We start from the raw sequence: 20,397 nt of genomic DNA, 5'->3' as shown, positions 1-20,397 counted from the left end.
AGAATTTATATAGTGGTTTTATATAGTGGCTTAGGCCTCACTATAATTATTTTAAGACATTAAAAGCTAATACATCACTAGAGAGTGGCAGGTTCTGACTCAACTGCAATCTTGCTTCATGCTGTTTGACAAACGAGTAGTCATCTAGACAATATTTCCTCTTTCAGTGCCTTTCCCAGCCCTCATTTCATTGCCAGGTCTATAGTAAAATCAGTAGGTCAAAAAAAGGTATAAAAAGGAAAGAGAATAATTTTTGAGACCTTCTGCAAAGTAGCATTTGTATATATGTAAAGAATCATACTGTATTCCTTATTCAGGCCATGCATTGTGTTCTTCCTTTGGTTGGTTGGTTATTTTATTGGTGAGCAAATAGGCAATTGATACAAAATGATGTGTTAAAAGTAGAAAACAAAACACCTACAGTGTAAATCAAGTAATTTAATACACAGAAAATATATAAAAAATACATGAAGTGTTAGATATGGTGGAAGTGAGAAGAACATACAGATGATATATAAATTGTCTTTTAAAATTGCAGTGTATCCCTCAATCATACTATCTGAAAGCTTTCTGAAGATATTAAGGGATTTGTTTGGATATCTTTCCCTCTTTTCAGTTGAATTTCTAAACTTTCAAATGTTTTAATTTTGTAATATTAGATAGAAAATGCTTTTTACTATACATTTAAGCCTTTTTCCAGAATCCTAGCCTTACACCCTAATAAAATATTTAGCATATCTAAAGGCAAACCAGGAAAGACAGAATTAGGCTACTTGGTTTCTCCCTTTTATTTTTTAACAAAACTTCTAAAATATCAAAATGGAACAGATATAAGAGCATGAATACAAAAGCTGAACATATTTCTAAATATATGTGTGTGGTTTTGACAAAATGCTACCTAGTGGAAACAATACATGTGATGGGAAATATTCTGGGAGTCAATAAGTGTTTAGGATATATTCCTCCATCATCTTTGAAACTTATCCTCATATCAGTGTTCTGAAGATATAGTCTTATCTTTATCATTAACATTTACGAAGGTAGTTATGATAGATACTGGAAAAGAGAACAGAAAAAGAAATAAACAAATACATTTTTGTTGCATATAAAAATAATGGGAAATATAAGGAAGATATGTGGCAGACTGACTGTCTTAATCCATTTTGTTTCACTATCACAAAATGTCACAGAGTGGGCATGATATAATAAATGAAATTTATTTTATAGTTCTGGAGGCTGGGAAGTCCAATATCAAGGTGCTGGTATCTGGTGAGCACCTTCATGCTGCATCATCTCATGGTGGAAGGCAGAGGGGCAAGAGAATGTGAGAGAGCCAGATAACTTTCCAGAAGTAGCCAGAGAACAAGAGAAAGCTGAACTCACTTTTGTAAAAACCTGCACTTGTGATAATGAACCTATTCCTAAAATAATGATATTAATCTATTCATAAGGGCTCCGCCCTTATAGCCTAATCACCACTTAAAGATTCCATCTGTTAAGATCGTCACGATGACAGTTAAATTTCAATATGAATTTTGGAAGGGTCATTCAGTCACAGCACTGACCCATTCTGCTTTGTGCTAAACCTGTTTTGTTTGTCCATTAATATTATGAGATGCAAACCTATGAATTAGTGGAAATTTCAATGAACAGCCACAAATACTACCAAGCCTTTCAACCAAAACATTCAATCTCAGACATTCAGACATTCAGAAGCTTGTTTAGAAATACTCTTTTAAAACATATAAAAGAACTTCTAATTTTGATGTCATTTCAGAATCTATAAAAGACTAAACTTACCAATTCAAAATGGATTTAGCAGCCCCATAAAAAAGAACTTTGTTAATTAATATTCTGGAAAACTTATTTGCCAGACCCAATAAAGCTCTTGTATAACAAGCTACTTTCAATGGATGTAGTGCATTTCATTCATGCTATGATCAGACTGTCCAGTAGAACTGAATGCAAAGCAATTAGTGCAACGAAGGAATAAAAAGTTTTATTAAATGAGACTTAGAGATAGAATTTACAAAAAGGGTTTCTAAATGCTATCACTGCCACTATCCTTGGAGACAGGAAAGTTAATCAATTTGTGGTGGGGAATTATGGTAAACATTATGTGTATTACTCACCCATATGTTCTTAACATTGCACTTGAGAGTTTATATTTCAATGCAGCACTTACCTCAATATTTTGTACTATTAGTTAACATACAACTGTGTCAAATTATAATGTAACCCACCTTGCAAACTGGAAACCTGAAATCTGTGATTGATATTCAATGGGCTCTTTTTTTCCCTAGCTCTTTAGAAACAGTGGGAATTTTATATAGGCTAGAGTAACAAAAACATTGTGAAAGTAAGAAGCTGCCAAGTAATACATTTTTGTGTAATACAATTCAATTTACTTCTGATATGAGTTATAGCAATTGGCACTTAAAAGTTAAAATCAGCGTGTAAGGTTTATGTGTGGTAACCAGCACCCATTTAATTTAATTATAATTTTTAATTTAGCATTTTTCATATCTGCTCATCAGAAATATTTTATGGTATTGGGTCTGGTAAAACAATCTTAACTGCTTGTATTAAGTGAAGTTTCAAAAATTATAAAGATCATCTCCTTCTGTAGGAAGTTCTAATGTTGAAATAACGTATTTTTATTTGCTCAGAACATTCTTATTTCAAGTAAATATGTATAGATGGCATTTGTATGTATAAAAGAACTCTATATATTTAAAAGTAGATTAAATATAAAATATTAAATTATATAATTAACTACATAATATTAAATTAACATTATGTTAATGTTAAATATAAATATTTAATATTTTAACTATTAACATTAAAATATATTAAAACTGAAATGCATTATTCACCCAGCATGGAACTCTTCAAACTAGAAGAGCACAAATAATGTAAAAGTGATGGAAAGAAGAAACTGCTATTTATAAGCTTTACGTGTATTATAATGACTATGACATGTAAATATTAAGTCAGAGGAGTCTACAGGAAATTTCCATTTCAGTTACATGATCTAATGCCTTGTAGCCTTCTTTTGCTTATTTGCAAATAGACCTATAACCAGTCCATAACAATATTTAGTCATTTAGAACCAACTGAAATAACAATTGTATTAGTCAGATTATCAAGAGAGACAGAACCAATAGGATACATAGAGGCATACCTCGAGGATATTGCAGGTTCAGTGTTTGCCACCACAGTAAAGCAAATATCCCAATAAAGTGAGTCACACAATTCTTTTTTAATTTTCCAGTGCATATAAAAGTTAGGTTTACACTGTACTATATTCTTTTAAGTGTCCAATAGCATTATATCTAAAAAATATATATGTACCTTCATTTTAAAAATACTTTATTGCTAAAAAATTCTGATGGAGAGACATGAAGTAAGCACATGCTGCGGGAAAAATGGTGCTTTGCAACACAGGGTTACCACAAAGCCTCGACTTGTAAAATTAAGTTTGTAAAAAAAAAAAAATTGTGTGAAGTTCAATAAAGTGAAATTCAATAAAACGAATATGCCTATATATAGATAGATGTAGATGTAGATATAGATATTTGAGAGGGGATTTAATAGGGAAATTAGCTCACATGATTATGGAGGCTGAGAATTCTCGTGACAGGCTGTCTGCAACCTAGCGATTCTGAAACACTAAGAAAAGCCTCAAAACCAGGGAGGCTGGTGATGTAATTCTCAGTCCCAGGCCACAGGCCTGAGAACCTGTGAGTGGGGATGGGGTGGGGAACTAGTGTAAGTCCTGGAGTCCCTAGGCCAGAAAACTAGGGGTCCTGATGTCCCGGGGCAGGAGGAAAACACTGTGTTTTCGCTCCAGGAGACAGAGAGAGAAGAAATCCTTTTCTCTCCTTTGTTGTTCTATCTGGGCCGCCAGCTGATTGCATGGTGCCCATCTGCATTGAGGGTGAATCTTCCTCACTCAGTCCACTGAGTCACTCACCAGTCTTCTCTGGAAGCCCTCACTGAAACAGCCAGAAGTAACGTTTTACCAGTTGTCTGTTCCTGAATCCAGTTGACACCTAAAATGAACCACAGCAAAAATAGAGAAATGACATTACCTATCACTATTTTTTCAATAAATCATGTTATAAAATGTATTTGAAAATTCTTTTCACTTGTATAAGATATAAAAAATATAACTTATAACTTCATTCACAAAATACCTTTTCTTCATGGATTCTGTCAAAAGAGAATAAGAAATATTTAAAACATTACATGTTTGAAGATGTTTTTAGCAATGTAATATGTGATAGAAAAAAAATCTCCAACTTTTCTAAATTAGGAGAATATTTAAATAAGCTATAGTAGAACTGACTGAGAAATATCATTCAGCCATTGAAGATGTAGTAAATAGGATACAAAATTGTAGGTTTGATCTGACCTTTACTACTGAAAATCACATTAAAAATGCCAAAAAGGACATATCAAAAAATGCTACCTTGACCCCTTCTTCAATATTGGGCTTCTGAATATATACACTGGATTAGTTCTGGGAACTAAGAGGCTCTAAATTCCCACTCAGCAATTGAGGCTAGGTTTCTGCCCTCAGATGTGGGATTTTTCTACCCATACATATCAAGAAGCACCTTAACAGTTTATAAAGTGTAACCTATGATTAATAGGTTGTATATTATGTAAACCATGTAAATAGAAGCACCTATTTTATCTTTAAGGTCACTGTGATCAATGAACTATTTCTACAGTCCTCTGAAGATCAATACACTTCAATTACCACTAATAAACAGCCATGACTCACTGTAGTAATTTTACCTCATCTCTTATAGCTAGTCATCCACACCAAGCCTTTACCTGGGATACTGCTTTCATTTTGGATCAAGAAATGCAATTTATTGCAGCATTCTCAGCATTGTTAGCTGAGACTTCAGAGGACAGGAACACAGAACTCTTCAGAGATGCTTGTGTTCTACCCCCTTCCGTGTGATTTTTTTAATGTCTGTGTGTAGGGAGTGGTCCTCTCATGTAAGAGAGGTGACCAAGTTTCTTGGAACAGATTCATTCCAACATTCCCACCTCCTTGAATCTCTACAGTAGACCAGGGAGGTTGTATATAGGTTATTTTCAAATTCCATTCATTTTTGGTTCATTCTTTAATTAGCCAGTCTAATGAATTACCACCACCCCCTGCCCAAGTATCAAGTCAGCACATTAAATCCCAAATATGAAATCATTACCACCCATGACAATATATTTGCCCTAATAGAGACTTAATGTCATTCTATTTGCTGTAAACTTTTGTAAGTGGGCTTTATATTTCTCTGACTCAATTATTTTGGGACCTAATTTGTAGCATGGAGGCAATAAGGAGTAATGTGGTGAGTCCAAAAGAGATCTGTGAAATTTCCTCTGTCAAGTTATTGAAAAGCATTTGTGCAGAAGAAGACTGATTCCCTCAGAAGTGATGAGAGGTTGCTTCCAATAACAAGGAGGTTCAGAAGAATTTGAAAGTTCAAATTTCTTATCAATGCATGAGATATCTTATATGGCGGAAGATTTAATCAGCAATTAAACTGTGCTACAGTCATGCCTTAATCTTGTCCTCAGCAGTATCTACCCTAAAACTACAGGATTAAGAGAATTCTTCAAAGCTGCCATTAAGACATTAAAATTTTACCTTATTTCTGAGCTGAGCGTTCATGGCCTTAAGTTTCTCATTTGCACTCTGTATTCATTTGGAGGCTTCAGAGCAGTTAGCTGGAACCACAGTCTTCAAAATCACTATTATTGCCATGGTCTTGCATTCCACCTGCACTTCATTCCATGCCAACACTAGTAGTTATTTAAACAATCATAATGTAACCACAGGCTGTAAATTGTCACAGTTCCATTTCCCATCAGTATGTGCTACATAGATATGGGAGCAATCCGATCTCAGAATCTCATTTTTTGTGGTTCCGTTTCAATTACTAAATTTAAGAAGGAAGTGTGTCTAGGAGGGTGGAGAGTGACAGCGAAAATGAGCAGGGTCAGTGAGTCTTAGATCCCAGAGGGACTGCAGGCTTGATGGAGGGAGGAAGCTCAAAAATTTGAAGATGGCATAGGAGATTGGAATGCTTGAAATTCAGATTACAGAAGGGTTTATATTATTGTTAATAATGGTAATATTCACTAACACAACTTAAAAGTAATGTCATTGCATTCAATAGAAAATAACTATAAAATAAATTTAATGTAAATGAAACATTATTGAATACAAATTAGTTCCATTGAATGCCAAATGGAGTTTGAGATTTAAATTTTCTTTGTAAAAATAAAATCAAAATTTCAGAACCTTATTATCTGAGGCTTTGCTCTTGCCATGGTATTACTGGGTATATACCCAAAGGATTATAAATCATTTTACTATAAAGACACATACACACATATGATTATTGCAGCACCATTCACAATAGCAAAGGCTTGAAACCAACCCAAATACCCATCAATGATGGACTGGATAAAGAAAATATGGCACATTTATACCATGGAATACTATGCAGCCTTAGAAAAGAATGAGTTCATGTCCTTTGCAAGGACATGGATGAAACTGGAAAACATCATTCTCAGAAAACTAACACAGGAACAGAAAACCAAACATTGCATTTTCTCACTCATAAGTGGGAGTTGAACAATGAGAACACATGGACATAAGGAGGGAAAGATCACACAGCGGGGCCTGTCGGGGGTTGGGGGGCAAGGGATGGGAGAGCATTAGGACAAATACCTTATGCATGAGTGGCTTAAAACCTAGATGACAGGTTGATGGGTGCAGCAAACCACCATGGCACATGTATGCCTATGTAACAAACCTGCAGGTTCTGCACATGTATCCCAGAACTTAAAGTCTAATAAATACATACATACATATATATATACACACACACACACATACATACATACAAACTAAAAGGTAATTGTAAATGGAACAACTTTCTCACTGTAACACGATATGATTTTTGTGCTGTCTCTCCCTACCACTAAAAGCCATCTCTTATACCCATGATAGACATGTCATGTTGTAGAAAATCTGCCCTAGCTTGCAAATGGGTTAATATAGTGAACCCATTATCCTGTGGACAATAGGAAACCGCACTTGTATCTCTTGTTCACTTCCTTATTACCCCCACATCTTCTGCCAAAAAAATAAAACATTTACAGATATGGTCACAGTCTCTCTCAATTTGCCTATCAATAAACTTTAAGAAATACTTATATAAAGGTGACTGGCTTAAATGAAGCATTTCAGAGATGATATATACATTATCTCCTCCTGTCTTGAAATGTAGAATATGCTTATGCTGGCAATGACTTCCACACAAATTCCAACAATATACTTCTTTGTTTGTCTACATTGTGATTCTGTAAGTATAAAACACTCTAATATTTATTTATATTTTAATTGATCAGTTTACATGAACTATTCAGTCAGCTCAAATAATAAAAATTTTCTATTTGCTATGAGTTTTTAGCCATTTTGTTAGTAACGTGTTTCCAATAAATATCCAACTCTTGAAAAAGGAAGGTTTATTTTTTAAAAAAAGGTATTAATTAGTTTTCTCCCATTTTTTTCTAACCATAATTTATAAAAGAATCCCATCATTCCAGATTACAAATTAAAAATGTTGTGAGTCTTTAAACCCATAAGAAGTAGATTTACCAAACAAACAAATTGGAGACTCTTCAACAATTAATTACTTTTTCATATTTCATGGAAACAAAGATGCATATATACTCACACAGACTAAGACTTAGAACAACAAATTTTTGCCTGACTCAGATGGATTTATCAAATTTCCCAAACTTGCCTGAATAAATTGCTTATTTTTAACAACTTTTATGAGTAAGCTAATGTATACAGTAGCAAGGCTAATGTAATTTTTCTTGTGGTGAAACAATCACATCAAAATGAAACTCCAGTGAAGAAGATTTTCCTTAAAACAGAGGGGTCATTTGGAAAATAAAAATTTTTCATGCTTTAGCAGAGTACTTTAAACTCATCAGGGGTTATAGGAATCCAAATACCCAGCTTCAGAATCAGACCTTTGCACACCCTGAAGTGTCATAAAGTATCAGGCTAATTTTTACAATATTTTTTTAGCAAGGTGAGATTATGTTTTTTTTTTTATTTGGTACATAATTGTTTTGCCCTTTACCTAATTATCTCTTCCAGCATCCTGACTCTATGAAAATGCATCTTTTTTTCTAATTGTGGATTAAGAAAAGGAAAAAACAAATATCATCATTAAATTCACTATTCTCCTTATTTTCTTCTCTTGTTTAGTTTTTAATTGTGAAGTATTATTTGCATACAGAAAAGTACATAACAAATGGTGCAGCTCAATGAGTTACCAGCAATGGGCCACCTGTATAATTGCCACCTAGGAAAAGATAGAACATTACCAGTGACCCAGCCCCCATGGCCTTTTCCTCAATCATTTTTCACTCTCCCCAAAGGTAACCACCCATGGGATCATCAGCACTGCCATTCATGTTACTTGCTTTTGAACAATTATTATACAGTGTGAATTATTTTACCCAACATTAGGTTTGTAAAACGCATTAATAGTGTTGTGTATAAGTTGAGATTTGCTTGTTTTCATTGTTGTGCAATATTTTATTGTTTGTGTTCAAAGAAAAACTTTAGACGAATGAAATTTAACAAAGTTGAATTCAGCAAAGAGCCATTCAGGAATCGAGGAGCCCCTTGAACCAGATAGGTTCAAAGCAACTGGGGTCTGCCACAAGATTAGATAGTATTTATGGACAGAAAGAAGAAAGTGACATACAGAAAATGGAAGTAAAGTACAGAAACAGCTGGATTGGTTACAGCTCCACATTTGCCTTATTTGAACACAGTTTGAACAGTTGGTCACCTATAGTTGGCTGAAACTCTGTGATTGGTACAACAGTAGGTTACAATCTGTTTATACATCTGGTTAGGTCGCAGTTCACTATGCATGAAGAAACCTTGAGGCCAAACTTAAAATATGTAAGGAGGTATCTAGTCTACTTTCAAAGTATGTTTGGGTTGTTTCCAGTTTAGACTGTTATAACAATGCTTCTACTAACATTTCTGTCTCTTGGTATGTACATTCATCTAGTGGGTATGTACCTAAGGGGGGAAATTGCTGGATTCTAAGATATGCATAAATTAGTTTTCAGAGATTGTTTATCAGATTGATTGACTGAACCAATTTACAGTCCCAACAACAGGGTACAAGCATTCTGATAATTCCATGTCCTTGCCGACACTTGCTGTTGTGTATCTTTTTATTTTAATCATTCTGGTGACTGTGGAGTAGTATTTTTTTATTTTGTATTTCCCTAATAGTTAATGAGATTGCTACCTTTTCATATATTTATTGGCCATTGGTTTTCTTCTTTTATGAAACCCCTATCCATTTTTCTGATTGTCATCTCATTTATTCTTGTTGATTTATAGGAGTTAATATTTATTGATAATTTTTTGTTAAGCATATGTATTATAAATATCTTCTACTGCGGCTTGTCTTTGCACTCTCTTTATGATATCTTTTTAACTACGAAGTATTATTGCAGTCAAATTATCAATCCTTTCTTTGTGTTAATGCATTTTGTGCTGTGTTTAATAAATCCTTTTCTAGCCAAACTTGTGGTTATATTCTTCTATGTAGTTTTCTAGAAGCTTTATTGTTTACCTTTTATATGTATATCTATAGGCTGCACGGCATTGATTTCTGTGTACAGTATGAGTTAAGGGACAAGTTTCATTATTTTTCATACATATACCTAATTAACTTAGAACTACTTAATGAAAAGACCTCCCTTTCTCTATACTACACACTTTAGTGCAAGCTGGGTATAAATCAAGTGCCTATGTATGCATGGACAACTTTCATTGATTTATTTGGTTTATCCTTGTACAACTAACCCACTGTCTTAATTACTATATTAATCTATAGTCATCAAGAGCCAGGTTTTTCTTCTTCTTGAAGAGTATCTTGACACATTTTGTCCTTGTGCAGCTTCATATAAACTTTACATTCAGCTTCAAGCACATTTACTTGTGCACACACACATACGCACAACCTGGAATTTTTAACTGGAAATTCACTGACTGAATCTATAGATCAATTTGAGGAGAATTTATATCTTTACAGTATTAAGTCTCTCAATGAACATGCTATATCTTCCTTTATTTTACTAAAAAATGGTTTTATAGTTTTTCATGTAGAGGTCTCTCATATCTTTAAATGAGTTTGTTCCTAGATATTTGATCATTTAATGCTATTGCAAATGATATCTGGTTTTTAATCCTATGTTGTAAGTGTTGCTGTTACATACAAATATAATCTATTTTTGAACATTAATTCTGTAACATAGCAAGCTGATAAATAATTTATTAATTTTGTTCTCTTGGATTTTCTACATACACATTCATACCGTCACTAATCCATAACTTTTGTTTCATTCTTTCCAATTCTTAAATACTTTTTTCTAATTTTTTTATTGGACTACAGAGTCCAGCACAACTCCAATTCAATGCTGAATAGAAATGTTAGCAATTTGTATCCTTTAAGACAGTCAAAAATTTTTATTTTATTAGTATGTATGATACTTGATATAGATTTTCTTGAAGTAATCTTCATAAAAATAATAAACACTTTTTAAAGTTTCTAGTTTGCTGGTTATTTCTAGGTTTTGTTTTATTGTTTTGTTTTGTTTTTGTTTTTCTAAGACTGGATGTTGAACTTTATCTGTACCTTTTCTTCATCTGCCAAGAAGAGCATATACTTTTTCTCTTTTGGTCCTAATGTAGTGAATTACAATGATCGATTTTTGAATGCCAAACCAATCTTGCTTTTATATAATAAACCCGATCTGTTTGTTTATTTATGCAATTCTCTGTTTGCTAATTTATTTATCTTTGAATCTACAATCATGTGAAAGATTGGCCTATAATTTCATTTTCTTGGAATAACTTTGTCAGGTTTTGTTATCAAAGTTGTGCTTTCTTTATATAATGGATTGAATAGTGTCTTGCTTTTTTCCTAACTTCATGAAGAATCTGTGTACAACTAAAGTTAATTACTCTCTTGTATATTTGGTAGATTTTGTTAGTAAGACCACTGGCCTTGCATTTTGTGATGGGTAAGTTTTAATTCCAGATTTGAAGTCTTTGATAGTTACAAAACCATTCATATTTTCTATTTCTTTGGGGAGGAACTTTTTTAGGAATTTGTCCATATCATCTTAATTTTCAAATTTACTGGCATAAACTTGTACATAAGTTATCCTTCTATTACCTGTAACATCTGTAACAATGTGCTTTTAAAATTCCTGTTACATTTTTGTGCCTTCACTTATTTTCCTTATAAGTTTCAACAACTTATTTTGGTCTTTTTAAAGGACCAACCTTCTGTCAGATCAACTTTCTTAATTGTATTTCTTATCTATTTTGTTAATTTTTGCTCTTGTTTTCTTCCTTGTTTAAATTTAACTTGCTGATTTTTTTTTTTTGACTTCTTAAACTTGATAAGTAGCTCAGACTACTTTTCTTATACGTTACAGGCTATCAATTTTCCTCAATACAACTCAGCTGCATCACATCTACTATCAAAACTTGTGAAATTTTGATACAGAGTATTTTTATTATCATCCTATTCAAAGTACTTTTCATTTCTCTGGTGATTTTCTTTGACCCATGGCTTCATTTCTGATCATTTGGGGATTTTTCTTGTTATCTCGGTCCCACCTTCATTTGACAAGTCCTGGACCCCAGTTTTGTTACCACCTAACCATTGAATACTTCTAAAGTATTCCTCAGTTTGTTAGTTTCTTAGCTTTCTGTTTATAAATTGGCATATGCCCCTCAGGGAAAAGCATTTCCAAATATGAAGCTATCTCTCTGGGTTATTTTCTTCTCCAGGACTCTGGGCCTGTAAATTTTTACTGCCTCTTTAGCTCTGCAAATGCATTATATATTCAATTTTTCTAGCTGTTGTCAGTGGGAGGATTGTTCTGAATGGCTTCATCCACCAACCATTACCAAAATTGGAAGTCAAGATTCCCATTACTTTTAATATTTTATTCCTAAGTGTAATGATCAAATAACATTTTGTTTGCATTCTACACCATTATTTGAGCTCCTTGAATTGCAATTTTTATAACAAAGGTGAAAAAACTCAAGTATGCTTTTATGTGGGTGATAACAACTCTAATCAAGGCTAAAACTTTAATAGAAATGAAACCCCAATTAGCACTTTCATTCATAAATTTATTGTTCTACTTTTGTTATACATATTAACATCTTTTAGTCTTTGGCTATCATCTGGTTCACATTTTATTATTATTTTTTCAATTAGCTATTTTGACCAGAAAATCCTCATATGGATGTAAAAATAAATATTTTATTTTGCTTTTACCTTTCAAAAGCTGGGTAAATATTTATTTTGCTTTGAAGAAGAAAGTATATAAAATGCATTGTAACTTATTTTGAAAAATGTGTTCCAGATATCAGAGTTTAGCGTGTTCTGAATACAACACATCAGGGGAATAGCTTAGAATATAACCAAAGGGTGTACTTATACTACATATAAAATTTAGACATATTACACAGTGAGAACTAGTGGTTGTAATAAAAATATGCCTGATATTATAGCAAATCGAAAATCAAATCCTGTTGTTGTTCACATATTGATAGAACTATATGAATGTAGTATTATATCTCTTTGATTTATTTCCACTGTGAGTATAAAACTAACTCCTTTTAGAAGGCCTGTTAATAGTTCATATATAGCATGTATTAGTCTAATAATATTGCCATAAAAAATAACACAGACTCAGTGGCTTAACAATGGAAATTTACTTCCTCAAAGGTCTGGAGGCTGGAAGTCCAAGAGCAAAGCGTCAGCCGGTTTGGTGCCTCCTGAGGCCTCTCTCCTTGACTTGCAGATGCTCACCTTCTTCTGTGTCTTCACATTGCCTTTCTTCTGTGCATGTGCCTCCCTGGTGTCTCTTCCTCTTCTGATAAGGACATCAGTCGTGTCAGATTAGAACTTTATGCTTACAATCTCACTTTGCCGTAATTACTTATTTAAAGGGCCTATCTCCAAATAACAATCATATTGTGGGTTAGAATTTCAGGACATGAATTTGGGAGAGAAACAAGTTAGTCCATAACATAGCACATATTCATTCAAAAAACATTACCCACTTAACATGGGCCAGGGACTATTCCTATATCAAAAATTATACAGGACAGAAATAAACAAAAATGTTTAAAGCCTAATACATTGTTATTTTTAAAAAGATAAAGAAATTGGCAGTGTAGGGTTGTGGGGAGTTATTTTAGATAGAGTGGTGATAAAATATTTTTATAAAAAGATATCCTCTGAGCAGAAATCTGAAAAAAAAATTGAATGAAGACAGAATTTATGAATTACAGAGGAGAGAATTTTAGGCATAACCATTTGCAAATGCAAGGGCCCTGGGACATATATTGGCATGGCTCTATAGAGGAACTTTCAAGAAAGCCATTGAGAGAATGGTAAGAAAGAAAGTCAGACAACTGACCTAAGATGAGTATACATAGAGCCTTGTAAGCCTTGGTAGAGATTTTTTATTTTATTTTGTTAAAGAGTCCTGGGAAGCCACTGGGAGCTTTGATCAAGTGAATCCCATTGATCTGATTTTCATTTATAAGAGCACCATGGTAATAGACTTAGGAGTGGTACTCTCTAGAATGTAAACAAATAGGGAAACCACATGAGCCATTCAGTAGTAGAGTCAAAGATGTCATCTTTGAATTGGGTGTCAACAGTAGACAGGATGAGATGAGGTAGGATTTGGGATGTAATTTGAATGTAAAGGTGACAGGACTTGCTATTGAAGAAGATGTTTGAAAATTCCTATTTTGGGTCTGAGAAATAAAGTAAATAGTGGTGCTATTCCCTGACATGGTATGGATTGGCTTGAAGGAGAGTTAATTTAGGAGTAAAATAAAACGAGTTCTGTTTTAGAAGTCATAAGTTAGAGATGCATATTGGATTCCAAGTGAGAATCATGTAGGCCTTTATCTATAGCTCTCTAGAGAGAGTCAGGGTAGGGGGCTAGAAATAAAAATTCTAGTGTTATTGAAGTATACTGTAGATCACAGTCAAAGTCAGGGGACTCATTGATATTATCCAGAGTGAGACTATGGACAAAGAACAGAAGCAGTCTAAGGACTGAGCCCAAGAACACTCCAACATTTAAAAGATGGAGAAGAGGATTCTGCAACAAGACTGTAAGAGTAGGAAGTCAATTGAAAGTAGAACAAAGCAAGTATGTGATGCTGAAGCCAACACTAATATGTGTGATCCCGTGATCATTAACAAGCTATGTTTCAAGAGAATATAACAAAAAAAATTTCAATATTATTTATTTAGCTGGAAATCTGAAAATTTCCATTAAATATAAGCATAGCAGTATTAGTATCACCTAACTAATGAATAATCAAGCCCTTGGAAAGAAAGCATATACTGTGATTGTAATAAAAGGGTAATTAATTATAGGGTTGAACAGGAAGAGGGAAGAACTATCATTTAAACATGGTATACTAAATATTTATCATGCTTCTTTTGGCCGTGTCTTTCATAATCTCATAAAAGAGAATTAAATATGGAGTGATGAAAATATAGAGATCTACGTTGATGTTAAGCAGAAAAATTTCTCACTACTTGAAAGTTAATTTGGTGTTGAATATAGATGACTTCAGATCTTCAATAAATGCTAGTTGATGTTTTTTTTTATCTCTTTGCTTCTTTCTACAGGTGGAGAGGTCCCGTACACAACTCTGGCTACCCGAATGATGATGGGGGCTTGGTGGCTATTTGCTTTGATTGTTATCTCATCTTATACAGCAAACCTCGCCGCTTTCCTCACTATCACACGCATTGAAAGTTCCATCCAGTAAGTAGACAATGTTTCCATTAGCCACAAAGCATGAGAAATGATGAGTGGCCAAAGCTATCTGAGAATAAGTATATGGTGTCTTATAATAAATATACAACTTCCCTTTGAGTAAAGGATCAATTTTGTTTTACTGCAGAGTATCACTGGTTAGTCCAAGTCCTGAAAATGCAGTATTGGTAGAGCATTTTTTATAAAATAAAATTTTGGCTACTATTTGAATGTTGTTTCTCACATTTTCCTGGAAGGATAACACATCTTCAGAATTTTAATGTCCACGAAGAATGACTATGTCTGGCTAACATTGTGAAAAGGAAGAAAAAAAGAGTCATACTTAAAAGAAAATCTTTGCCTTGAGTCTGTCCCATTATGTACTATCAGAATAAATAGTTGAATAGGTACAGATGTTTGAGAGATAGATGGATGATTGGGGATTGGGGAGAAAAGAAAAGGTAGGGGAATAGCAATCAACAGAAAATTATAGTATTTCAGTAACCGCATTCTGTTTTTCTCTTCATTACATTATACTTCATGTGATTCTTATTGCTTCTGTTTACTAGCCACAGTTGGAATGGTGGGATGCACTTACTTAATCCTAAAAGTTACCTAAACTGGTGTCTCCCAATTCACATATGCCATTTCCATGAGCCTGTAGAGCCCAAGGGTCTTTTATCCACCACAGCCAGTTTTGCTTTTGTGGTTTCATGCTACAAGATCAGTACCACAGTATAATATCTGCCTTATTAGAACATAATGTTCTATATATGGTTTTAAGAAAAGTTTTCCTGAAAATGTTTATTCATCCCAAGATAAGTTTGAATTTTCCTAAAGTTGAACACTCATTTCCCAAAAAGCTGGCAATTCAAATTCAGAATAATTAGATATGTCAGGGAATTCCTTAGGAATGTAACTTGTTTGGAAAAGAAAATGTGAGTAGTTATTTTCTTTTAAACAGAATGTAAATTAAATTCATTAGTAGCCATAAGACTATTATAACATAATACCAAAAAATAAGAATTATCTATAAATAAATAGAGTATTTTTTTCAATTTGCTCATTATACAAATTGAAACAATTAGTAATGCTAATAATAGTCAATTATTTTATCCATTCATAAAAATGATGTTTCTAGTTTCTCTCATCAAATTCTGCTGCTCAAGTTGTTTTCTGATTATTCCTTTGATACAGAACCTTCATATTCTCCCAATTTATTGTCCATGTAACCAGATCTATGTGTGACATAAATTACAAATCATACACAGTGAAACTTATACCATTGATGGAAAGCTTATACTGGTGACCCTATAAGCATCATACTTTAAGCAATATGAAAATGATTACAACAGCCCAGCCAAAAGATCAATGAAATGAGTAAAATTATGAAAATAATAATAAACATTTATTGATCACTTATAAAATGCCAGATCTTTTGATGAGTGTTTTATATGCATTAGCTCATTTGAAACTTACCATCATCTTCAAAAATACATACTATCAATAACTCACTTTATAAATGACAAAACTAAAGGTGAGAGGATAAGTAACTCACCCAAAGTCTGCAGCTAGTAAGTGACTAAGTAAAGACCAAACCTTAAATCTGGTTCCTGAGCCTACATTCTAACTGCATCATGTTAGTTCCCACACCACACTTCAACTTGAATTTCTGTATGGATCTTAGTTTTTAGAGAACACAAGAAGAAACTTGTGATAGCATTTTCCATTGCTAAGGGATGTAAAGGATGAAATTCTCCAAATCCTTAACTGGTCTGAGGAACTAGAGTATCAAAAGTTAGATGACTTTTGTGTTGTAGGCATGTAGGCATATATCCCAACATGAGTTAATTATGTCTGTAACTGGTATCTACCATTCAGGGTAAGACTTTGGCAAATCCAATCAATAGAAGTCATTTTAAGAAAAATAGTTTAATTGTCAAATAAAAATTGGACATATTTAAGGTATACAATGTGATGATTCAATATATGTATATATTGTGAAACAATTACCACAATCAAATGCACCATCCATGCTGTGCATTAGATTCCCACAACTTGTTCATCTTCTGAAAGTTCGTACCCTTTGACCAACATCTCCCCATTTCTCCTATACTCTAGCCCCTGGCAACCACCATCCTACTCCTCCTTCTAAAAGTTTGACTTTTCTAGATTCTGCATATAAGTGATATCATATAATATTTGTCTTTCTGTGTTTGACTTATTTCACCTAGTGTAACATCCTCCAAGTTCATCCATGTTGTTGCAAATGGCAAATAGCAAAATAGTTCTTAATCATTAAAATTGAGTATTTTATTTCATTAACGTATTTCTTATCAATTATGTTGAATGTGTCACATTTTGGGTATCCTTAAAGCTCAAAATTTATGTAGTTCGCATCTAACTTTGAAGTGTTTTTAAATGAATAAATCATAAAAACTTTAAATAAAATAACTGATCCTATGCAGTGAACAACTATCATAATAGTAAACAAAAAAATCACGGTTAACATTGACTGAGAATTTATAATGAACCAGAAGTTAAGCATATTACATGTGTTATCTCATTTATTCCACAGAATAAGCTTAATAATACAAGTACTTCTCTTATTGCCATTTTATGGATGAAGAAACAGAGTTTTGGGGGATAATGCTTAAGATTACACACTCAATAAGTGTCAGAGTTGAGAGTCCAACCCCCATCAATCAGATACCAATCCATGGCCTTACCTGTCAAATTATTTTTTTATCTAATGGTGGTTCCTAGAATTTGTTCGCTTGATCTGATATTTCTCTGAGGTTGCAGACTTTGTGATGTCTGTAAATCTGAGTTATTTGGTTATTACTAACTTTGCTAGCACCAGTTTTTATCTAGACTTTTATGCAATAGTAGTGGGAGCAGAAGCCTGTCTCAAATTTTTACATCCATAGGTTTATCTAAAAGTAAAACCTAATGGAAAAAGATTGTAATTTCACATCATGTTTCCCTCAAGTGTAGTTCTACTGCCCAAAGTAACTGAGCATTCATTTTTTAAAAAATTATTCCTTTCCAATGCCAACTGGCATTATTAAAGTCATCAGTGGGTATAATAAATCTCTACTTTCTTATAATATTATCACTGGACTAATTTTGGAAGGAGAGAATCAGAGCCAAATAAGTTAAAAGAAGCCAGATTCCCTCCCGAAATTTAAAGATATCTTCTAATTTCATGCCTCAACAGTGTTGGTAAACATAATTACCTGCACTGTTTCTTGGAAACATTCAAAGTTTCATTTGTAACTAATGCCAGAAGTTTTTTGGGAAAATTCTAATTTTTCTTAGAAAAGAGAAACTTTTTTTCAAAGTAGCATTCAATGTCATGCTTTTTAATCATTTATAGCCATAAGATTTGCTCATCACTAAATGAAGCTACAGTGCATGTCAGTACACTTTTTCCATCCCAATTTTGCTGTGCCTTTGGAAAACACATGCCAACCATAGCTTCATTACCGAAGTTCAGCGTTGCTTCTGCAGACTACAATGGGAAGAGGTGGTTAGAGGAATGTCAGTTAAGGGGAGGGGGCGGGGATGGGGGAGAGAAATCAGCTTCTTTGAATTGATGGTTGACAGAAACTCTTCTAGGTTGGTAGGAGCAATCTAATAGATTTATTTAGCGGAAGCTGAATAGTTTCATAAAATTTTACCTTGTTTTTAAAATTAGATATCTATGAGCATCTAATCTAACTGGAACTTGTTTTTTGGTTTGTTTGTTTGTTCGTTTGTTTGTTTTCTGAGGCGGAGTCTTGTTCTGTCACCCAGACTGGAGTGCAGTGGCACGATCTCTGCTCATGCAAGCTCTGCCTCCCGGGTTCACGCCATTCTCCTGCCTCAGCCTCCCGAGTAGCTGGAACTACAGGCGCCCGCCACCATGCCTGGCTAATTTTTTTGTTGTTGTTGTACTTTTTTAGTAGAGACCGGGTTTCACCATGTTAGCCAGATTGGTCTCAATCTCCTGACCTTGTGATCCACCCACCTCGGCCTCCCAAAGTGCTGGGATTACAGGCGTGACCCACCGCGCCCGGCCTGGCACTTGTTATTAATAAAAGTTTTGAAAGGGAAATTTCCTTGGAAAAGATAACCCATAAATTTAATTTCATATCCCTTCAGTGATATGGGCAGCACATCAAAACTGTGTCCTATGTTTAATATAATATAATGTGACAGAGTATGACACAATTCAGTTTTTAAAGGAAAAAAATGCCATTTCCACAAGACTCTAATGACAATTTGGGCTTTTTCATTCCCACTGAGAGGTAACAACATATAGTTAATTGTTTTCAAACACCTAGAAATTGGAATGAATTTTTTTCTCTTGATAACTAGACTAATAGTGGCAATGGTAAAATGGAGCATGTGAAGCTTTGAAGGTACTTCAGAGTAAGCACTGGGTAATAGCATCATCAACATTAGTTCTGTTTGCCTTTATTGTAATATTACTTTCAAGAGCTACCTAGTTCACATAAAAGTGAAAATAGCTATAGGAAAATCAGGGTTGCACAGTTATAGTTATTAATAACTTTAGAATCAAATTGGTCTTTGGTGATAAAACTCGAGTTTTTTCATTCCCAGGAGCTGCAATTAAACTTGGATCTACTCAAAGGGATCCCAACATTCTACCATATTTTTGTGTTCAGTGCTTTCATTCTCCATAATGCTTAAGGTTGGACTAAACAAATACTGAGTTGATTCTGCCACTGAATCTAACTAATCTGGGGTAACATTGCTTTCCAAGCTGATACAAAAAGAGATCCATAAATATTCTATTACTAAAGAAGAACCCCTTTTCCCTAGCATATCAATAACAGGATTTTGCCATCACCTTGGTCTACATTTTGAAAAGGAAATAATTATCAAGCAATTTTTTTCTAAGTGTTCACAGGTGAGTATAATCTAATTATGCTTAGAAATTCAAGCATCACCAAATCTGGTACTAAAGCCTGAGGACAGAGGGAATGGTAGCAAGTGACAGATGCTCTGTAAAGAAAAGGAAGGTGGGACTAAGTCGTCAAGGGCATGGTAAGACTTATTAAGGAATTTGGAATTTTTCCTGGAGGTAATGGAGAGTGGCATTATTGTAGAAAGACAACTTTATCTGTGGAGAGGAGGACATGTGGGAGAGAGAAAATGTAGGTGTGCATGAGAGGCCATTAAAGTTGTCTAATGCATGTATATTTACAGCAATTAACTAGTATGTTTCTACTTGATACTAGTGTGTCTCTACTTTTTTCAAGGGCTACTTAATTTGATAATACTAAGTGATTAAGGGTAACTTAGAAATTTGGCTTCAGAAACTTCATATTTCTAGGCTAACATTTACATTTGTAGTGGATGTAAGAATATTGCCTCAGTTAATTTTGTTTAAGATATTTAAAGAGAGGATGTGGCTTACTACATTCTGGCTAA

At 33.7% G+C, this 20,397-nt stretch overlaps 1 protein-coding gene across 4 annotated transcripts in view; it reads left to right on the top strand.

The window, feature by feature from the left end:
* The window catches only part of GRID2 (glutamate ionotropic receptor delta type subunit 2), a 1,531,999-nt gene that overhangs the window by 1,213,401 nt on the left and 298,201 nt on the right, over positions 1-20,397 (top strand). For all 4 annotated transcript variants that reach the window (XM_050790431.1, XM_050790433.1, XM_050790430.1 and 1 more), the window contains exon 12: positions 14,826-14,964. In XM_050790431.1, the coding sequence (XP_050646388.1) occupies positions 14,826-14,964 (139 nt within the window). The remainder of the gene's footprint in view (positions 1-14,825; positions 14,965-20,397) is intronic.

This window comes from Macaca thibetana, chromosome 5 (genome assembly GCF_024542745.1).
Source record: "Macaca thibetana thibetana isolate TM-01 chromosome 5, ASM2454274v1, whole genome shotgun sequence".
Classification (NCBI taxonomy): domain Eukaryota; kingdom Metazoa; phylum Chordata; class Mammalia; order Primates; family Cercopithecidae; genus Macaca; species Macaca thibetana.
This window is presented reverse-complemented; position numbering and strand designations above follow the sequence as displayed.